The sequence below is a fragment of the Myxocyprinus asiaticus genome, chromosome 37 (assembly GCF_019703515.2).
Source record: "Myxocyprinus asiaticus isolate MX2 ecotype Aquarium Trade chromosome 37, UBuf_Myxa_2, whole genome shotgun sequence".
Taxonomy (NCBI): domain Eukaryota; kingdom Metazoa; phylum Chordata; class Actinopteri; order Cypriniformes; family Catostomidae; genus Myxocyprinus; species Myxocyprinus asiaticus.
In genome coordinates, this window is record NC_059380.1 from 34,574,438 (window position 1) to 34,596,945 (window position 22,508).

At 38.1% G+C, this 22,508-nt stretch overlaps 1 protein-coding gene across 1 annotated transcript in view; it reads right to left on the reverse strand.

The window, feature by feature from the left end:
• Positions 1-22,508, reverse strand: part of cacna1da (calcium channel, voltage-dependent, L type, alpha 1D subunit, a) — a 146,118-nt gene that overhangs the window by 16,465 nt on the left and 107,145 nt on the right. The window contains exons 36-44 of the mRNA XM_051675488.1: positions 20,721-20,812; positions 12,792-12,951; positions 12,576-12,703; positions 12,395-12,491; positions 12,089-12,191; positions 9,102-9,203; positions 4,810-4,943; positions 1,585-1,701; positions 244-629 (exon numbers count right to left, since the gene is read on the reverse strand). Coding sequence (XP_051531448.1) covers positions 244-629; positions 1,585-1,701; positions 4,810-4,943; positions 9,102-9,203; positions 12,089-12,191; positions 12,395-12,491; positions 12,576-12,703; positions 12,792-12,951; positions 20,721-20,812 — 1,319 coding nt within the window. The remainder of the gene's footprint in view (positions 1-243; positions 630-1,584; positions 1,702-4,809; positions 4,944-9,101; positions 9,204-12,088; positions 12,192-12,394; positions 12,492-12,575; positions 12,704-12,791; positions 12,952-20,720; positions 20,813-22,508) is intronic.

Below are 22,508 nucleotides of genomic sequence, written 5' to 3' on the forward strand. Positions count from 1 at the left end.
CAAGTCACTTAGTTTATCAATAAAGAAATCAAGTTCTAAGAAAACATCCTTCCTAATGCAATATTCCAACCAATCTGAAGGATCTAAGGAATTTTCTTAAGTAGTGATATTGGAAATAGTCACAAGACCATACTCTGCTGGCATATCGCTACTTGTCAATCTGTTGAATACAAGCATAACTGAAATATCAGTGAGAGCGAGATGTTCCACAGAAAGGTTGGATGAACTAAATCAGCCAGTCACCTTTGCCCGTGTGAGGTCCTGGACTTGTCGTATTCCCCGTGGTACGATCCTGGGTAGCCGTTAGGAGGCATATGCTCATAGTACCGATTGTGTCCTCCGTTGGGTAAACTGGACATGTTGGCGTTGTTGAGGTTGATGTTGGTAGACTTTGGCGACTTGTAGGAATTGTGATGATGGTGGTGATGATGGTGGTGGTGTCGATGGTGGTTCTGCTGCGCCATGGCATTGGCACGGCCCAGACGCCCCATGGGTTGTTCCATGTGGGCGTAATGTGGAGGAGGCTGCACTTGTAGGGGGCGCTGTGTCGCATTTGTCTGGTGGCCAGAGCTTCTTCTCGGGTCTCCATTTATGTGGTTGATGTGGTTGCCAAAAAGTCCACCATTTCGCTGTGAACAAATAATTCTGATCATAAGGCTGAAGAATCTGTACTGCCTAGCATAAGCAATGATCGATTATCCAATGGCAAACTATTTAATTGTGTTTTTTTTAATGATCTTATGGGGAAAAGTTGTAAAGTAGGTAAATGGTATATGGTGTAAGTGAATTTAAAGTAATAGTTCACCAAAAGTTGGGACAGAAAATTCTGTCACTGTATGCAGGTCTTAAATCAGATATGGTGTCTATGGCACAGGTTTGGCATATCTTGCAGGTACCAATGATCTCTTTCCATCTGTTTCAATGATTCCCATCTATTCCTTACACAAAGCTAGTCACATGGACTACTTAATGGTGCTTTTTGGTGTGTATATTGTGGACATAAGCTCTATGAAATGTTGAATGAAAAAGAGCTGCGTATAATTTCTTCAAAATTCTTGTTTCGTTTTCCACAAAATTAATAACAGCAATTATGCTCACCCTCATGGAATGGCATGAGGGTGAGCAATTAATGCAAAAATTTTCTGTTTTGAGTGAACTATTGCTTTAATGAACTTATTAAATCAGAACTGAATTCAAAATCAAGAAACGCAGGTACAATATACTACATAGGATTACATATGCTACGCTACAGTTATCAGTTATTACTGCAAAGATCATAAAGTCAGCATGAATTCTTGAGGCTTACTTCAAATAAGCAGTAGTCAAGTAAGTGATCAACTTTTTAAGTTGTCAACCTTAAGCCCGGGCGAATTTATCCTTGTACAATGTCTTAACTTTACACTAATACGTTTGTACGACCTTCAGGGAAATCGAACAATTTATCGCAACTTCTTTAAGGAACCGTTACTATTAAAAACAAATCAAGACCAAGCAGTTAAAGTAAGGGAATGAGGTGTAGATCGATTTTACTGGAGGGGTTTGGGGGGGGGGGGGGGGGGGGGTCATAAAAGTTGAGTAATTTACCCTATAAATTTCTTCGTCCTCTTCTGGTAAAAAGTCTACTAGCTCATCATCCTGCAGGTCACATGATATTGCACGGCGAATTTCTGGCCCAATGTCATGCAGTGTACGGAGGCCAGCCTGTAATCGTGATGACAAGATAACTAAGGACCTGCTCTTTGATGGAACCCTTTTGAACAGCATTGGCACGTTGAAAACGAAGACTCACTACATGCCACAAGGGGTCAGGTTACCAGACACACTGACATAAACAGGCTTTGATGAAACATTACCAGACAGGACAAATTTATGAAAGACAAAAACAATCACAGTAGACAAAGAGTAAAAACACACAAAAGCTCTTCCATACACTTAAATAACTTAAGTGTACATTTGATCTAATACTTGAACTATCCAATTTAACTAAGACGCTATTTATACTCATAGTGCGACTTAGAAGCAATGCTAGCCACAGAGGTTGTGTAAATTTACTGCAAGAAATACCGGAAACAAACTTCTGTTGAACTATTAGCTAAACGCTGAAAACATAAGAACAAAGACAGTGTTTGTAGTGAAGTCAAACACACTAATGGTGTTTGATTTATGAGGATGCAGACGAACAAAACAATGGTACATGAGTTATAAGTCTCATGTGATGGAAAACAATCACAAACACTTTAAACACGTAAAACAGACAAAAATACATTTACAGATCACTATAATCACATTGAGGGATCCATATTCAAGCTAAAACAACATTTGTGCTTTCATAAAGATACAGAGAGATACAGTTGAGGTACAGGAGGTATCATGCAAAGGTTAATTTTTTCAATACATTTAATTATTTCAATGTTCAAATGAGTCTAAATCTTAAGGGGCGTTCACACAAACAGCGGATTGCAGGAAACAAGTGACCAGAAGGCATTAATTTCCAATCAGCGTTAACGATTTTAGCCAATATGACAGTGACCGTTAATGATGCAACAAAGTTGAGAAGAGTTTATGCAAATGGACCACAACATGATGTGGTGACAACCAGTGGGAGTGCGAACAGTGGAGCTCATGTGATTTACCCAACCCGGTATCATAAGAAGTACGAGATGGTGAAATCATAAGAAATCGCACGAGTTGGCTCATACAAAGCCAACTGTTACAATTACAAGCTACTGTACAATTTTTTTTTTCTAAGTTTAACCCCTAAACCAAAGCTAAACCTAATCATAAAGTGTAACCCTTCACCCAAATCCTAAACATAACCATGATTTTAATAGGAAAATAACTTTTTTGTGTACCACAGAAGAAGAAATATTGGGGTTTGGGAGATGAAAAGGGAGGAGTATTAGAGACGAGGGAAGCGTATTACAGGTTATTGACTTCCATCTGTCATTAAATGAACATACTTTCCAGAAGGCCAACAATTCACTAAAAATGTTTTTTTTATTAGTCTTATGATGTATTCTAATTTGTTGAGATAGTGAATTGGTGGGTTTTTGTTAAATGTGAGCCAAAATCATCACAATTAAAAGAACCAAAGACTTAAACTACTTCAGTCTGTGTGCATTGAATTTATTTAATACACGAGTTTCACAATTTGAGTTGAATTACTGAAATAAATGAACTTTTCCACGACATTCTAATTTATTGAGATGCACCTGTACATATTATGTATATTGATGATTACTTGATTATTTACTGCTGATATGATCGGTTAAAAATGTTCACAAATATCTCTTTTACATTAAATTCATTTTACCGCCTACTTTCATTTGGCAGTGATAACGCGATCTAAATTACGGCAGGCAATTTTAGTGAATGAAGTGCAATCTACAATGAGCCTAATTTACATAGAACGGAGCTGTGTTTGTGCTGAAAGGAATGGCAATGACTTAATTTAAATACTCAAGATGCAGCGCAATTTCAGTGCTGATTGCACCTGCTTAAATAGATTGTGAGTGGTTAGTGAATAAGATGCAGGTTTTTGCACTGAAATACCACACACAAAAGTGGTGCAACTGTTCAGTGAATCTGCCCCTATGTTGGATTCACCTGCTAATACAGTTCCCTGCTTCAGTCGATTAGGAAGGCCTACTAGCAAATATTCTCACATATCCACACTTTTGACTAATGGCAAAAAGTCTGGTCCAGTTTGGAGCTTATTCTTGCAAAGAACCACCCACTCAGAAAGAGATTGTTTTATCGACATGTAAAGTGCTTTTGTTTTTTTGTGTCTCGGAGCAGGTTTATCTAAAAAATTCAGTGTTCAGTATTGACAACACAGAAAATTAGCTACAAAGTAACGCAACTCAGAAGAAATTATTTAAAGTATTCTTTGGTTTTCTGTGTGCTTCGTCCAGTGCACAGTGTGTGTAATGTAAATTTCATCATCAGCACAGTCTGCGTGGACTAGTCCATGTGCAGCCCAGTTTTTGTAGCCTTGCGTCCCTGACGTTCAGTGAATGGGGCAGTCCGTGTGCCACCTGAGGTTGAGACTAAAGGCTAGGGTATACTTAATTTTTTCAAGTGCCGTTCCATCTCGCACATGCTAGAGTGCTCAGTCTTTCAAAGTATACTCTTTTGATTGTGACACGTGCACTACGACTGCTTTGTGATACTCTTTTAGCACAGTTAATGGCAGGTGCATGGGCCAATGACGCAGACTGTCTGCATGTCTAGAAAAACTAGCCTGCACGCGTACAGTCCGCGCACACTGTGCTGATGACAAAATTTCCATCACGTGCACTATGTGTTAGACATACCAGCATGCGAAAAACGAAAGTATATTTTGGCCTTAACCAACAGTACAGTGACTTGGTAAACTCCTGCAATTTAACCACCATGAGTGTGAACGCACATTAAGTCACAATCTTGCTGAAAAAAGCCATCTTAAACTAGCCTAAACTGGTTTGCTAGTCTTAGCTGGTTTAAACTAGTCCAGCCTGGCCCAGCTTGTGTGCTGGTTTAACTGGCCAGCCAGCTGGTCTCCCAACCTGATCACCTGACAAGAACCAAAACCTCTCTAAAACCAGCAAACCAGGCCAGCCTGACCATGCTGTTTGACCAGCCAAAATCATCACACCAGCTGAGACTGGAAAAATCAATGCATATACATAGAATGCATAAAGATTTAGCAAATACTAAATTGAGAATGGTATTTTGCCTTAGTCAAAGAACAAATATCTAATAAATACATTTCAAAGGTCCATTCACACAATTCTATGGCTTAATTGCAAACACAGACACTCTGCTTACCTGCAGTGCGATGGCTGTGTTGTTCTGTGCTGGATGCACGCCCACAAGGCCTTCCTCTTTGCGTTTCTTGAATTTCCTAAAGTAGTCCTGTATCAGGAAAGTGGCATAGAACTTCCCCACCGTTACCTCATCATCTGAGTGAACAGACCACACACACGGCTTCTGTGTCAGCAGGCAGCTTCAACGTACACAAATACACCTCTGCGGTGTCGTACGTTGAGACAGAATTTGACACCGAGTGATATTTCCTACGTTAAGCTTACTAAATACTCATTGAAAAACACCTACAATTTCCCTTGGAATCATCTGGATTCCTACACAACTGGCTCCTAAAATGTGATCTAAGACTTAATAATAAGGATAGACAGAATTATTTAACAAACAACATAGTGGTAGATCACAGGTAGACAACCACATGCGTAACAACTTGGAATTAATTGGTTCCTTAAAGATTGCAAGCAGCTCCACATTAGTTTACTCTCTGTATCATGAATCGTTGCTGTGATAAGGTTTTGATCTAATGAGGTGAAATATTTTTAATAGCCTGAATGTTTTAGCATTATGTATCCAAAGGTTTTTGTTTTCTATATGTTACAGGAAAAATGTACACCTTTATAACTGTCATTTAATGTAAACTTCACTTGTTTCCACATGGTACTTTAAAATATTGTGTTTGTTAAATAAGGCTACCTTCATTTATTATTTCTTAAACTGAGACCAGGTCACATTTTACAAGCCACTCATGCAGAAATATACTATAGATAATTACAATTAGCACTTAATAGTTCACAAACTTTTACTCCAGACTGTATTATAAAAGTCAAAATAAGCTAATCTAAGGCAAGTTAACAAGTTTAGGAAAAAAACTGCACCGGACTAATGCTAGTCAACAACACGCTAGCATTAGCATATTAGCATTGCAATAGCAAGAGGGTATGGGATATCTTTTGAAGTTTTCCAAAGAACTGTTTCAAGCTAAGCTGCCTAAACTAAAATCTAGTCTTATATGCATTTATGTTCTACTGGGAACATGCAAGCAAGCATGTCAGCATGTATTTGCATGTATTTGCACATTAGCATTGCATGTCAGTTGGTGCATTTGTGCATGTGTAATATCCTGTATGCTTAGCTCAAGTTTTTGCATGTGCATGTTTGATCATCTGTAAATGTTTCATCTACATGGCTTTATGCATGTGAGTGTTTATATGTATATGTGTGTGAGAATCATTCTGAAGCAGGGGTCTGTGTCACTTTTTAAACAAGCAGTTGGGGACAGATCAGGAAAGAAGAGGCAACATTAGTTCCATGCCACCACCCTAAAACAGAATTGCTTCAGAATATTCTGAAGATTTGAACTTGTTACATGAACAGAAAAACAGTTAATGAGGAACAGAAGCTGTGGAAAAGCTCAAGCAGATAAAGAGAGATCGACAGAGGAGGAAAAAGAGAGAAACAGAGAGAGATATGTTTTTAAAAGGACAAAGCATGCCTGTGTTGCCATGCAAGCCCAAAGACCAACACACACACTCACACACACACACACGATAACACACACACGATAACACACATCATCAGGGTTCCAGTGTGGACGTAGTGAGAGTACCGAGCAGGAGAGGAGAGCATTCACGACACATACGGAACAGAACATACATTGCAAAGACCCGACCAGGAGAAACTAAGAATAGAAACAGCAGGAGAGAACAAATGCAACAGCTGGTGTGTGTGTGCATGTGTATGAATGTCACATGAACTGTTGTCAAGTGTGCATGTGTGCATACTTACATGTGAAAAAGTCATTGTGTGCTTTTTAGACAGTGGGATCCAAAAGTATTTTATTTATAAATGTTTATTTCTAAACTTTTTTTTTTTTTCATTACAAAATACACTATCGGCTTAACAGTTTCACTTTGAGTGAAAAGATGAATTAAAACAATTAACATGAATTTCAGAATTTCTTAGTATTTGTTATGTCATCTTGTGTGTTTCAGTGGAAGCAAGGAAATATGATAAACAGTTAACATATGTTTACATCCAAGTTGTGAATTTACTTTATGCAAAAAATCTGAATATCTCAAAAACAATTAGCGAATAAAGAGGCATTTCTATCCCTTGTGTTTAAGAGAACAAAATTGTCAATTATGGGGAAATTGCCACAAAATAGAAATTCAAATGGAAGTTGAAGCCATTGTAGCTCTTTCATTAAATGTAATAAATTACTTGCAGTTTAGAGCACGTAGACATAACACTCTGATGAGCCTAATATTTTGCTAGTGTTCAACAGCAGATGTCTTTGAGCGAAAGCGTGTCAGACAGTTATGGGAGGAAATAGTAGCCAATCATTTTGATCATAGACTTTGGCATTTCAGAAAAACTAGAGCAACATCTGAGAATCCTATCCAATGATACTGATAATATTCTCTGAGCGAATTATGTATTCACATGGCTCGTTGAGGCGAAGTCACAAGAATGTTTATGCACATCTATATTCCTATAATAAATATATAGGAATATATTCGGTGAATGTGTTAAGCACATGTCTTTTTAACAAACAAAAAATATTTCTACCTCAAAGCAAGCATTTTCTTTCCATCCAGCATTTTTCATGTGATATCCCAAATTACGCATAAAAATCTATGGATGGTATCCCAGCTATAGTCAACGTAACAAATGTATTTATTTGATGAATTATCTTGAAAGGGCGCAGAAAATTTCATACACTATATTGCCAAAAGTATTCACTCACCCATCCAAATAATTGAATTCAGGTGTTCCAATCACTTCCATGGCCACAGGTGTATAAAATGAAGCACCTAGGCGTGCAGACTGCTTCTACAAACATTTGTTAAAGAATGGGCTGCTCTCAGGAGCTCAGTGAATTCCAGCGTGGTACTGTGATAGGATGCCACCTGTGCAACAAGTCCAGTCGTGAAATTTCCTCGCTACTAAATATTCCACAGTCAACTGTCAGTGGTATTATAACAAAGTGGAAGCGACTGGGAATGACAGCAACTCAGCCACGAAGTGGTAGGCCACATAAAATGACAGAGCGGGGTCAGAGGATGCTGAGGCGCATAGTGCGCAGAGGTCGTCAACTTTCTGCAGAGTCAGTCGCTACAGTCATGTGGCCTTCAGATTAGCTCAAGAACAGTGCGTAGAGAGCTTCATGGAATGGGTTTCCATGGCCGAGCAGCTGCATCCAAGCCATACATCACCAAGTGCAATGCAAAGCGTCGGATGCAGTGGTGTAAAGCACGCCGCCACTGGACTCTAGAGCAGTGGAGACGCGTTCTCTGGAGTGACGAATCACGCTTCTCCATCTGGCAATCTGATGGACGAGTCTGGGTTTGATGGTTGCCAGGAGAACGGTACTTGTCTGACTGCATTGTGCCAACTGTGAAGTTTGGTGGAGGGGGGATTATGGTGTGGGGTTGTTTTTCAGGAGCTGGGCTTGGCCCCTTAGTTCCAGTGAAAGGAACTCTGAATGCTTCAGCATACCAAGAGATTTTGGACAATTCCATGCTCCCAACTTTGTGGGAACAGTTTGGGGATGGCCCCTTCCTGTTCCAACATGACTGCGCACCAGTGCACAAAGCAAGGTCCATAAAGACATGGATGAGCGAGTTTGGTGTGGAAGAACTTGACTGGCCTGCACAGAGACCTGACCTCAACCCGATAGAGCACCTTTGGGATGAATTAGAGCGAAGACTGCGAGCCAGGCCTTCTCGTCCAACATCAGTGTCTGACCTCACAAATGTGCTTCTGGAAGAATGGTCAAAAATTCCCATAAACACACTCCTAAACCTTGTGGAAAGCCTTCCCAGAAGAGTTGAAGCTGTTATAGCTGCAAAGGGTGGGCCGACATCATATTAAACCCTATGGATTAAGAATGGGATGTCACTTAAGTTAATTTGCGTCTAAAGGCAGATGAGCGAATACTTTTGGCAATATAGTGTATTTGTCCTTCATTTTATGTCATAACTTTTTTTTTCTTTTTTTTTTACTTTTTAAATTCCTAAAACTTTCTATTTATTTCCAGGTTTACATTAAACTTTGAATCCCAGATTTTCTAAGTAATCTCAGACTTTTGGACCCCACTCTAAGTGTACCAATTTTTATTCTATATCTAAGGAGATAATTTGTTGTAGGACGTACAAGTTAGCTCTTTTGGATTTGTGTACGCACTATGCATTTTAACTACTTAGTTCGTACGTGTATGTGTGTGTGTATCTGCGCTCTTTTGTAAATGCGTATTTCCGCTAGCAGGCACAATTTCTGAGATTGATATGACTGACCACCAGCAGGGGGCACCACTTGATCCAGAAGTTTCATGCTCGTCCTTTTCCAGATCTTCTTAATAACAGCTCGGAGCTCTTCATTTGCCTGTTCTAGGTTACCTGTGTCAAAACAACATTAAAACATAAAAAAATAGTTAGTAGGTACTAAACTACAGTCAAATAAGCAAAATATGTTTGAATGCATTTTGGAAATGTCATGCATCCATATTCATATCTAGGAAATGAATTATAGACATTAACAATTCAATTTTCACTTGTTAAAAATAGTGATCGACCAATATATCACAGAGGCCGATAAACTGGCTGATATTCAGAATTTTTAAATGATCGGCATTGGCCGATATATTTTCTTGTTTGGCGAATTCGTTTCTGAAGCCGCCACAGCGCCAAGAATCACCTGCTTGCACGTGAAGGAGTTGTCTGACACATGTAAATGACTAATCACTGTTCGTTTTGTTGTTACGTGCCATCCTGTTACCACAATAATAGACCAGTGTGCAACAAACGGTCCTCATATCAGAGCCACGATAGACGTGTATAAGCTTATGAATTTTAAAGTGCCCACTTGTTTCATTCTCCCTCTCTCAATTCTGAAATGTTCCCTGTATGTCATTTCTGCAACACTAGCGCCACCGAATGGAACTGCAAAAATAATCAATGTTTTCAAAACAGCTTTCTGAATACGCCCCTCGAGCTATCAGACAGTCCCGCCCCAACTCACACCACTGGTTGAGTAATGTTGTTGGGGTGGGTCTAAGCAGGTCCCTCTAAACAAACACAAATTTTATAGTGCCACAGAGACAAAGCGTTATCAGTTTCCGAGAAAATGAACCTCTGGATGACTTGTAGTTGTCTCTGCATATTAAGCTGGGACAGAAGGAAGTATTTAAACACTGAAAAGTTACATACTTCAGCTTTAACTGTCTTGTCCAATGATAAAAAAAGCAAATATCATATATCATCTGCAAATAGTATGCGTAAATCAAGTTTAAGCAGATTTCATTCACAAACCTCACGAAACTTAAGCAAATCCGATTTCTTCCTGTGGAGAGCTCATATACATTCCTCTTGAGGGATATAAGTTAAGTGTTTTATAATAGCCTGGATCAAAACGGTGTCCCTCTGACTCACTAATGTTGAGCGATGGTCAGTCCATGACACTCCAAGCAGGCGATCCGGGTCATGTAAACTGGAAGCGTTCAGTACGAGAGCGATAGAGCAACTTTGGTAAAAGTGCTTAATGTGCACGATGAGTAAATGTCATATTCACTGTGCAATGTATTCACAATTAGTTTGATTCAGTCTTTTTGTTACAAAATAAGATCGCTAATGCGCACATATACCATCCGTGGTTGCTGGACTACTGCGTGCACTCTTATTTCCTTCTTCCTATTGTATTACAATTTCCTTATGTGCAAACAATTACTAAAATGGGAAGACTAATCAGAAACCAAGAGAAACTGCCTAGATCTACCATCTAAAACACAAAAAATCATATTTTTTATTAATAGTTTTGTATAATAGTTAAAGTTTTATATGAATGTTTGAGTAAATATAATGCTAAATAAAATAAAATTATTTTTTTAGCCAATATATATATATGTCATACTATAATATTTAATTGTCTGATATATCTGCATTGTATTGGCCACCCTGCTCTCTAGATATAGGCAATGGCCATTAAAAACCCTTTATCGGTTGACCCTTTCATTAAAATGCTAATTCTCGATATCAGGAATACAATTTCAACTAGTAAAATGCAAATTTTTTTTATCTGTAATTTGGTTTTCACTCTTGGTTTAATGCAATGTTAATTTCATATATCTGTTATGTGAATGTAGCTATTTAGAAAGCTTTTAAAGATATCTTTAATTACTCTCCAATTTATTGATATCCGAAATCCATTTCCAGATATCTGAAATACCAAATCTAACATGCTGAAATACATTTACACACACACACACACACACACACACACACACACACACACACACACACACAGTATGTATGTGTGTGTGTATATATAAATATATATTATATATTATATATATATATATATATATATATATATATATATATATATATATATATATATATATATACTGTATACTTGTGGTTATGGGGCATGGTTGTGTATCTGTCTACGGGAGAGAGAGAGAGCGGAAGGCCCGTCACCTGGGTTGTAATTATCTCTAACACCTGTCTCTTGTTATAGTGACGGCAGAGGGAGACTTAAAAGCCGCACCAGCGCATCAGTTTAGGAGAACAAGAGGGACCACAGAGAAACTCTTGCTGTGTGTGTACACCCGACTGAGTGACTCGTTTCTGTGTGATCATTTGGCCACTGAGTGCCCTTTTTATTAGTGTTTTGTGAATGAAGCTGAAGAGTAATAAAGTACTCACGTTGACTGTTTTCGCTGCCTCCTGACCCCTCCACTTGCCCTGAGAATACTATCACTGTTACACTACTATATATATTATTATTATTATTTTTTTTCCACAAGCAATTCAATTGTTGATATCAGGAATGGACATTTGCACTAGTAACAATGTAATTATTGATATCAAAAATGAAAATGTTTGCTAGTACAAAGTGCATTGCTGCTATAAGAAACTGAAATTTCAACTAGTTAGAGATTAATTATAGATATGAGTGAATGATGTGAAATTCTACTAATAAAAATGCATTACAGATATTAAGAATCATGCTTTTTTTTTACTAGTTAAAATTCTATTTTGGATATCAAGAATGTGTATTTCTGCGAGTTTTGACAATTTATTTATTTATTTTTTATATGAAGAATTGCCATTTGTACTAGTGCAAATGCTATTGCTTATGTCAAATATTAGCACTTTCACTGCAGTAATTCCATTCCTGACATCAAAAATTGGCACTTTAACTAGGGAAAAGAACTACTGTGAAGCAGTTTGTTGACAGAACTTTGTTATTCGTTATTTTGTGGTTTTCCGAAGTATTTACGTACCTTCCGTTTTGATCTTCAACGCGGTTCTCACGAGAGCGAAAAGTGTAGCATTGAACATGACAGTGCCGTCACTGTTCAGAGGCATGTTCATGGCCACCAGTCTCTGGAATAGACAATAGAATAAATAGAATAAATAAAAATGACAGAACGAGAGAGAGGTAAAAATTTATTTCAATTAATAAAACATTTATCTTTCTTTTAGGGGTAGGGCTAGGATTTAGGTTAGGGCTAGTCAATAATATTTCTAATTAGTTTTATGTAAAAACAATACATGTCTATGTTTGTGTGAATGCAAGTATCTCTTACTTTGCAAGCGACTCTATGAGGACAAAGTTTGCCAAAGCCAAGAGGAGGCTGAATGCGCCGTAACAACGTCACTACATCGAGATGTTTTATTCTGCCTCTGTAATAAAAGATAGAGAGCACAATACTGACAGAGAAATACATACACATATATGCACACATATACGCTTTCACACTTTCTTACTTGGCCTCTGGATCGTACTCTGACCAAATCCTCTTAAATTCGTCAAGGTGATGTGGCCCCAGAATCGACCAATCACGTGTCAGATAGTCAAAGTTATCCATGATGACAGCCACAAACAAGTTAATGATCTAAAACAAAAAAAAAATTATTATTCAGTTTCTGTATCTTTATGCATGCAAATGGAGGTCACATGTGTGACATATCCTGTGTGTGTACCAGGAAGGCGCAGAGCATGTAGAAGGTGATGAAGTAGAGTATGGCAAAGCTGCTTCCACAGGTCATCTCTTCTCCAGGATTATAGTCTGATTCTGGGTCACACAGCTTCCCAGGCATACATGCCAACATGATCTCCTGCCAGGCCTCACCTGTTGCACATCTATACCCCAAAACACACAAAAACAATGAAAATTCTGAAACTGGATCTAACACATCTAACACTATGGGCTCAATTTTCGTAAGTGCGCAAAGCAAAGCGCTACACGCAACGACCATGCGCACCATCTTATCAAATTTTCATGCCAGCTCAAAGCGCAAGTGGGCGTGGGTGGGAGTGTTTGCACTATCTGTGGGTGTATGCGTACAAACTGTGAGTCTATTGTATGTTAATGAAGTGGCGCAAAGCACAACTTGATATTTTCGTGACCTGAGAAATACAGTTGAAGTCAGAAGTTTACATACACCTTATCAAAATACATTTAAACTCAATTTTTCACAATTCCTGACATTTAATCATAGAAAACATTCCGTGTCTTAAGGCAGTTAGGATCACTACTTTATTTTAAGAATGTGAAATGTCGGGTGGCCTGGGTAGCTCAGCAAGTAGAGACGCTGACTACCACACCTGGAGTCGCAAGTTCAAATCCAGGGCATGCTGAGTGACTCCAGTCAGGCTTCCTAAGCAAACAATTGGCCCGGTTGCTAGGGTGGGTAGTGTCACGTTGGGTTAACCACCTTGTGGTCTCTATAATTTGGTTCTTGCTCTCGGTAGGGAGCATGGTGAGTTGTGCTGGATGCCGCAGAGAATAGTGAAAGCCTCTACACATGCTTGGTCTCCACGGTAATGCGCTCAACAAGCCACGTGATAAGATGCGTGGATTAACTGTCTCAGGCGAGTCACTACACCACCACGAGGACTTAGAGCGCACTGGGAATTGGGCATGCCAAATTGGGGAGAAAAGGAGAGAAAAGAAAAAAAAAAAAAAAAAGAATGAAATGTCAGAAAAATAGTAGAGAGAATGATTTAGCAAGTTTAATAAATAAACTTCAATTGGTTCAAAATACAGCTGCCAGAGTGGTGACTAGAACCAAGAAATATGATCATATTAGCCCTATTTTATCGTCATTACATTGGCTACCTATTAAATTTCGCATTCATTTTAAAATTCTGTTAACTACATACAAAGCTTTGAATGGTCTAGCTTCACAATAATTTCCTGACCTTCTGACATGCTACATTCCATCACGTTCATTACAATCACAAAATCCTGGCTTGTTAATAGTTCCTAGAATAACAAAAACCACAAAAGGAGGTAGATGCTTTTCCTATTTGGCTCCTAAACTATGGAATAGTCTCCCTAACACAGTTCGGGACACAGACACACTCACTCAGTTTAAGTCTAGACAAAAGACTAATCTATTTAGCCAGGCATACACCTAATTTATCCATCAACTCACAATTAGGCTGCTTTAGTTAGGTCTGCCAGAACCAGAAACATCTATCATGATCTATAAATCTGCATACAATTTTCTGACATCTACGCTAATATTATTCTATTTGTTTCCATGTCTCAACCTTGGGATTCATATCCCGAGGTTACCAAGGCCGGCCAGATCCAGCTCCATTCCTGCTTGGTGTTGGACTCCACTGCTATGTGTCTCTGAGTGATGATGACTAAGGGAACACACCCTTAGATGACGACTAAGGGTGTGTTCACACTTGTAGTTCGGTTCACTTTTCTTGGTCCGATCCAAAAAAGAAAATGATACATTTAGTCCTGGTTCGCTTAGCGTTCACACTGGCATTTTTAACACTGAACCTAATAATACAAAACCAAAGGCATCAGGAAAAGTCACAACTTGATTGGACAGCTTTTATGATGTATATTTTTTGACGGAACTTGCCGATCATCCAAAACAATACTGGCTGCTGGGCGAAATGTGCTCGTTATATTTATATATGTATATATGGTGGTGTTTTTACCAGCTGAGAACAAACGAAGAGCTAATAAAATGTGTAAAGGAGTCAAAACAGCGCCATGAATTCCTCCATTGCACACACAAACGAAGATATGCTGCAAGGACGGCTGACGGCGGTTCCGACGCCTGTACCAAACTGTAATGGGCAACATAGCTCCTATGATGAGCAGAACCAGGTATGCTTGAGGTCAGTATTAGGCAAATTACTTCCTGTTTTTGGTCCATTTAGACGTCTTTGGTCCATGTTGCGTTCATATATCAATTGAACCGCACCAGAGTTCGTTTGGAAGCGGACCGAGACCCACTATTCAGGCGGTCTCGGTCCGCTTGTTTGGTGCACACCAAGGTTCGGATGGCAGCGTTCACACTTGTTCAAATGAACCGCACTAACAGAGCAATCGCACAAGAGTTCGTTTTAATCGAACCAAACCTGCCAAGTGTGAACACACCCTTAATGCTAAGACATCGGACACTTAATATGCCACTGCCTGAACCCTGGATTTAGGATGGACCCCACCAAACCTCACTGAAATTACCTGCCGGTTGAACTGTGATGCACCTCATTGATCTCTGCCTGCATCACCTCTGTCTATTGATTGAATACACTCTTGAAATGGAATACACAGACTATCATTTAATTGCCAACAAAAGCCTACTAACAAAGGACAATGATTCTATGTGAATTTCTGCAGTTAATCCAGGACTGACTTCAAAGACATTAGTCATTAATCTTACAGTTAATTAAATCTTTTGTTTAAACACTGGACCATAACACTTACATAGTTTACTAATCTTAAACCATGACCTGCACTGCATATAAGTAACTAATACTGCCATTTTATTCATGCTGGTTAGCCAGAGGGGAACTGGCCCCCACAGTGAGCCTGGTTTCTCCAAAGGTTATTATTCTCCATTAACCAACATCTTATGGAGTTTTATGTTCCTTGCCACAGTCGCCTTCAGCTTGCTCACAGGGGTTCCTAAATACAATTATTATTTAATTTTTATACACAATTTACAATCATATTTAATCAAACTACACAATGATCACTCTAAGACTTTATAGATATTACGTTTCATTTCTTTTAATGCATGATTTTCTGTAAAGCTGCTTTGAAACGAAATAAAAATGACGACTTATTTTAGCTTTTATTTCTTTCATCACATTTCCAGTGGGTCAGACATTTAAATATAATTTGTTAGTATTTGGTAGCATTGCCTTTAAATTGTTTAACTTGGGTCAAACATTTTGGGTAGCCTTCCACAAGCTTCTCACAATAAGTTGCTGGAATTTTGGCCCATTCCTCCGACAGAACTGGTGTAACTGGGACAGGTTTGTAGGCTTCCTTGCTCGCACACGCGTTTTCAGTTCTGCCCACAAATTTTCTATCAGATTGAGGTCAGGGCTTTGTGATGGCCACTCAAATACCTTGACTTTGTTGTCCTTAAGCCATTTTGACACAACTCTGAATGTATGCTTGGGGTTATTGTCCACTTGGAAGACACATATGCGACCAAGCTTTTACTTCATGGCTGATGTCTTGTGATGTAGCTTCAATATATCCACATAATTTTTCTTCCTCATGATGCCATCTATTTTGTGAAGTGCACCAGTCCCTCCTGCAGCAAAGCACCCCTACAACATGATGCTGCCACCCCCATGCTTCATGGTTGGGATGGTGTTCTTCGGCTTGCAAGCCTCACCCTTTATCCTCCAAACATAACGATGGTAATTATGGCCAAAAAGTTCAATTTTGTTTCATCAGACCAGAGGACATTTCTCCAAACAGTAAGATCTTTGTTCCCATGTGCACTTGCAAACTGTAGTCTGGCTATTTTATGGCAGTTTTAGAGCAGTGGCTTCTTCCTCGCTGAGCAGCCTTTCAGGTTATGTTGATATAGGACTCGTTTTACTGTGGATATGGATACTTGTTTACCTGTTTCCTCCAGCATTTTCGCAAGGTCCTTTGCTGTTGATCTGGGATTGATTTTCACTTTTCACACCAAACTACAGTACTGTGCAAAAGTTTTAGGCACTTAAGATGTTTCAAAAAACATTTGTCTTAAGATGGTTATTTATTTCTTCAGCTTTAGTGTGTCAATAGCAAAAAATAATTTTAGACTCCAAAACATTACTTTTGCAAATAGAAAAGAAATTAGAATAGAAGAACAGGGCACTCTGCAAGAGATGGCATTGCCCCCACAGAGCTCCCCACTGAACATCGAGTCAGTCTGGGATTACATGAAGAGACAGAAGCAATTGAGAAAGCCGAAATAGACAGAAGAACTGTGGTGAATTCTCCAAGAAGCTTGGTACATCCTATCTGCCAACAACCAAGAAAAACTGTGTCCAGGTGTACCTAGGAGATTTGGGGCTGTTTTAAAGGCAAAGGTAGCCACACCAAATATTGATTTAGATTTTTTATGTTTACTGGACTTTGTATGACATTAATTGATAAATGAAAACTATTTATGACATTATTTTTGAAGACATTCTCACTATGCAAAATTTTTCACAAGTGCCTAAAACCTTTGCACAGTTCTGTATGTTCATCTCTAGGAGACAGAATGTGTCTCCTTTCTGAGCGGTATGATGGCTGCATGGTCCCATGGTGTTTATACTTGCGTACTATTGTTTGTACAGATGAACGTGGTACCTTCAGGCATTTGGAAATTGCTCCCAATGATGAATCAGGCTTGTAGAGTTCCACAATTTTTTTTCTGAGGTCTTGGCTGATTTCTTTTGATTTTCCCATGATGTCAAGCAAAGAGGCACTGAGTTTGAAGGTAGGCCTTAAAATACATCCACAGATACACCTCCAATTCAGTACACCTCCTATCAGAAGCTAATTGGCTAATTGTCTAAAGGCTTGACATCATTTTCTGGAATTTTCCAAGCTGTTTAAAGGCACAGTTAACTTAGTGTATGTAAACTTCTAACCCACTGGAATTATGATATAGTCAATTAAAAGTGAAGCAATCTGTCTGTTAACAATTGTTGGAAAAATTACTTGCACAAAGTAGATGTCCTAAACCAGTGTTTCCCAACCTTTTTTCTGCCACTCCACACTTTTTACAACTAAAAAATTCTACGGCACACCACTATCCCACATAGGCTAACCATCGTCAATATTTTTCCTTTTCAAGAACTTGTCCATGTTTTCTGTCCATCTTAGTAGCGTGTTTACCTGTAATATTTGAAATTCGGCTATGCAAAAAAACAAACAAAAAAAAAACAAGTCACATAGGTAGGCTATGCTGTGTGAGGTCACAGGTGGCAAGAGCGCTAAATGGGTAATGAAAAAACAACAAATTTGCTTCTTTTCTAATTTGTAGATTTGTTCTTGCAATGCCACAACAAATTACAGGGATGCAAACTCATGAGGAGTGAAATTTCCATGAAAATTTTTTCTGGGGATATTTTTTTTTAAAGAATAAGCTAAAAGCACCAATTCCAGCTATTTTAGTGATTCAAGTTTATTCAAGTTTACAACTGTGCAGAATTAGCTGCAAAATAAAGAGTATTTTGGTGAGGCTTGCTTCTGTTTCACAAATTTGTTCAATTTTGTTAACTGATTAGTTCAGTGACCCCTTCTGGAAATGTCACTAGGTGGCGATAAATGAGCGTCTTATGTGCTATGAGTGAGTCAGTGAATCATTTTGAGTCATTCATGACCGAAATCTACCAAGAGACTTTATGGTGTTTAAGCATTAAAAGAACAAAGCAGATCTATAGTCTTCCTTCAGTCTGAGCATTATTTTTCATCCAAAAAGACAACAATAATAGTCTAATAATAGTGAGTTTCAATAACGTCCTTACCTTCTCCTTTATTAAAACTTGCATGGCTACAAATCTACTGACTTCAATATAAGAATTATAAACACAAGATCTACGGTATCATTTTCCTACAGCAGCCTATTTAAACTGCTGAGCATGGCTTTTATCAGAAAAGACCACAGTAATAGACAAATAATAATAATTTTGAGTTTCAATAAGGTTCTTTCGTCATTGTAAAGCGCATTTCACATGAGTTGAGTCGAGGCGTCAATGCTCCGTTCAACGCCAGCGTCAAGCGCCGCATTGCCCTCCACATGACAAGAGTTGCAGAAAGCATCACAGAGGGGCGAGTTTACGAGTTTGCCACGTAAAAAAGCGGGAGGTGTGCACAATAAACATTGAAAACGTATTTGGAAGAGATAAAAAAAAAGCTTGCAGTTGCTTTGATGGCAGAAAGTAATAAAAGGACGTTTATGTTTAGGTCTTAGCGTTTTCTTGGTGAATTTAAATTAGTTCAATAACTGGGGTCTCTGATATTTGTAAACGATAAGGTAATATTTAATTAAAAGAACTGATCTTTTAATATTTCTTGTTGCTTAGTACACTCAAAGACATTATTGGTGAAGCAAAAACGTGTGTGTGAAAAACACTTTGGTGTAAAGTGGCGTCACTTCATAGACTTCAATGTATTCTGCAGCGCTGACACGAGTCATGTGAAAGACACAACGCATATAAATATCAGTCACTTTTGCACATTAATCATTGCTCTTCACAATTACAAAAGTGACCGATTATGGTTTCAAAACAGTGAATTTCTCCGAAAGGTCAGGAGTTTGGATCCCTGACATTTTTTTTTCATGCATTTATTTATTTTGTAGAATTTTATAATTTTCCACGGCACACCTGACAATCTTTCACGGCACTCTAGTGTGCCGCGGCACAGTGGTTGGGAAACACTGTCCTAAACTACTTGCCAAAACATAGTTTGCTAAAATGAAATTTGTGGAGTGGTTAAAAAATGAGTTTAAATGACTTCAACCTAAGAGTATGTAAACTTCTGAGTTCAACTGTAGGTCATTGTGCTAATAAGTTTCAAAAGCAGGTCTATTTTCAGTGCAAAGTCTTCGCAGGTTGGAGATTCCACCAGCTGGTGATAATAAAGTTCATGTCCAAACTCTGAAAATATAGTGGAACATCAAATTAAGTCCCTTACAATCATGTCGTAGCTATTTTATGAAACAAAATCTATGAGATTTATGTTAAACTATCTATAGGTCATGGTTTATTTTTAAATTATTATTATTATGTTCATATTTACAATTATATTTATGATCTCATTTGTATCTGTATTTTTCCACCTGTTGTCTTAAGAGCGATTTTTAAGTCACTGCAAAAGGGGCCAGTGAAAGAAGCTGGAGAGGGTAAAATTTAGGATTTGGTATGATTTTTTTTGACCATTTACTTAATTTAATTATGTTCATTTTGTTTGAGGTGTAATTTGAATTTAGAAATATTTTTTGTTTAATTTTTTTGTTTCAATAAGTTAATTTAATTTTTCAAAATCGACAGGTAGAATTGAAGTGCGTGCCGACACAATCACTGTTAATACTAGCCATGATTTGTGTGTCAGTACATGAAAATTATTAATAATACTTACATTCTCTATAATTTAATGGAACATACATCCAAAACCTGACAAGAATCACATTTTCTATGCATATAAAAGCGGCATGTCATTTTCATAGAAATATTTATATTATTCTAATTCAATGCATACAGTCCATTTACACTACCAACTTCTGTCTTTGTTCATATTGCTGGTGTTTGACAGGGAATAGACTATATAATAGGACGCACATGTTGCAATAACCGGAGAAGAATCTCTGAATTAAACTGCACTTGATCCAGCCCATTAGCGCTTTGCGAAATTTCGCCAAACCCACTTGCACCTAGACTTAGCGCATGCTTACGCAAAAATACCAAAACTTCATGGCCATGCCCATTGACTTTGCACTTATGACTTAAAGCATAGCGCTGTGCTTAGCACTAGCGCTTTTAAAATAGGGCCCCTTTATTAAAAACCTTGTATCCATAAACTTACATGACAAGCTGCACCAGTTATATCCTAAAAATGGAAAAAGACCTTCTTGGCTACAGTGTTGATGACTGACCTGAAGAGCAGCAGCACAGCCTGAGGGAATGTCTGAAAGTTGTTGTTTCTGTTGATCTGCGTGTGGTCCACCATAGCAATCTTCCCAAATACCTGAAAGATGGAGCGAGTTTCAACAATGGTTTCTGATTAATCAAGTTGCACTGTGCCTTACTTAACTAGTTAATGCTTTTCTAAAACAGGATTTTGATCCTGATGGCTTAGTTTTGGTATGTTCCTCACACAAAGCTACAGTACTGTATGGCTTTAGAAAATGTGAAATATAGCATACATGTTGTATGGACTACACAGAAAAAAATTAGGCGTTGGCTCAACAACCATAACATATGAAGATAAATCGCTCCTACTCAGAAATGTACATTCGTATTTATAAAATGTTTAACTTTAATTCATCTGCATTAATGTGTACAATACAAAATATAAATTATAAGGTTATCTTAGAGTGATACATAAAGTAAATAAACAATTGTGAGTTCCCTGAACTTCTTTAACTAAACAATCCATAAAATCAAGATTTTAACAACTACTAGCTCAAATGATCAGTTTGAAGTACAGAACTGAGGTTTTGGGGAATACCCATAAGCCCATGCACTTGAATAATTTAAGTATGTTTGTTTCATCAAAAGGAACTTATGTGGGCATTTAATTAGTTGTTCTTAAGAATGCATAAATATTTTTAGTATTACTGATGTTGTTTTACTGTAATTAATTGTTTTGTATAAAGTCACTATTAGGGTGATTAGTATTCCCTTCCTTTTGCTGAAGTTGGATCCTGTTCAGTCCATTTAATTTTTCCTTGCGTGCGTGAATGTGCATAGATGAACTGCATCTTTATCTGCACTTCTTTGAGGAATCAAGTTTAATGACTGACCTCAGTCATTATTTTCTTTTGAGCTTAATTAAATTAAGTAGAAACAATAATATATATATTAATTTGAAACAATGTACTATTAGTTGTTAAATCTTATTTGTGTGACATACCTTTTTAAGTTAATAAAGTTGAATGAACTGATACATTTGTGTACAGTGCATTCAGAAAGTATTCAGACCCCTTTATTTTTTTCACAATTTGTTATGTTGCAGCCTTATGCTAAAATGCATTAAATAATTTTTTTCCCCCACAACAATCTACACTCCATGCCCACATAATGAAAAGCAAAAACCAGATTTTTGATAACTTTGCAAATTTATTAAAAATAAAAAACTGAAATACCACACTGACATACAGTAAGTACTCAGACCATTTGCTATGACACTTGAAATTTAGCTCAGGTGCATCCCATTTCTCTGAATCACCTTTGAGATGTTTCTACACTTTGATTGGAGTCCACCTGTGGCAAATGCAATTGATTGGACATGATTTGGAAAAGCACACACCTGTCTATATAAGGTCTCATAGCTGAAAATGCAAATCAGAGCAAAAACCTAGCCATGAGGTCAAAGAAACTGCCTGCAGAGCTCAGAGACAGGATTGTGTCAAAGCACAAATCTGGGGAAGGCTACAAAAAAATGTGGCTGCATTGAAGGTTCCCAAGAGCACAGTTGCCACCATAATTCTTAAATGGAAGAAGTTTGGAACAACCAAGGCTCTTCCTAGATCTGACCGCCCGGCCAAACTGAGCAATCAGGGGAGAAGGGCCTTGGTAAGAGAGGTGACCAAGAACCCTGGTGTCACTCTGGTTGAGCTCCAGAGATCATGTGTGGAAATTAGAGAAACTTGCAGAAGGACATCCATCACTGCAACACTCCACCGATTTGGGCTTTATGGTAGAGTGGCCAGACGGAAGTC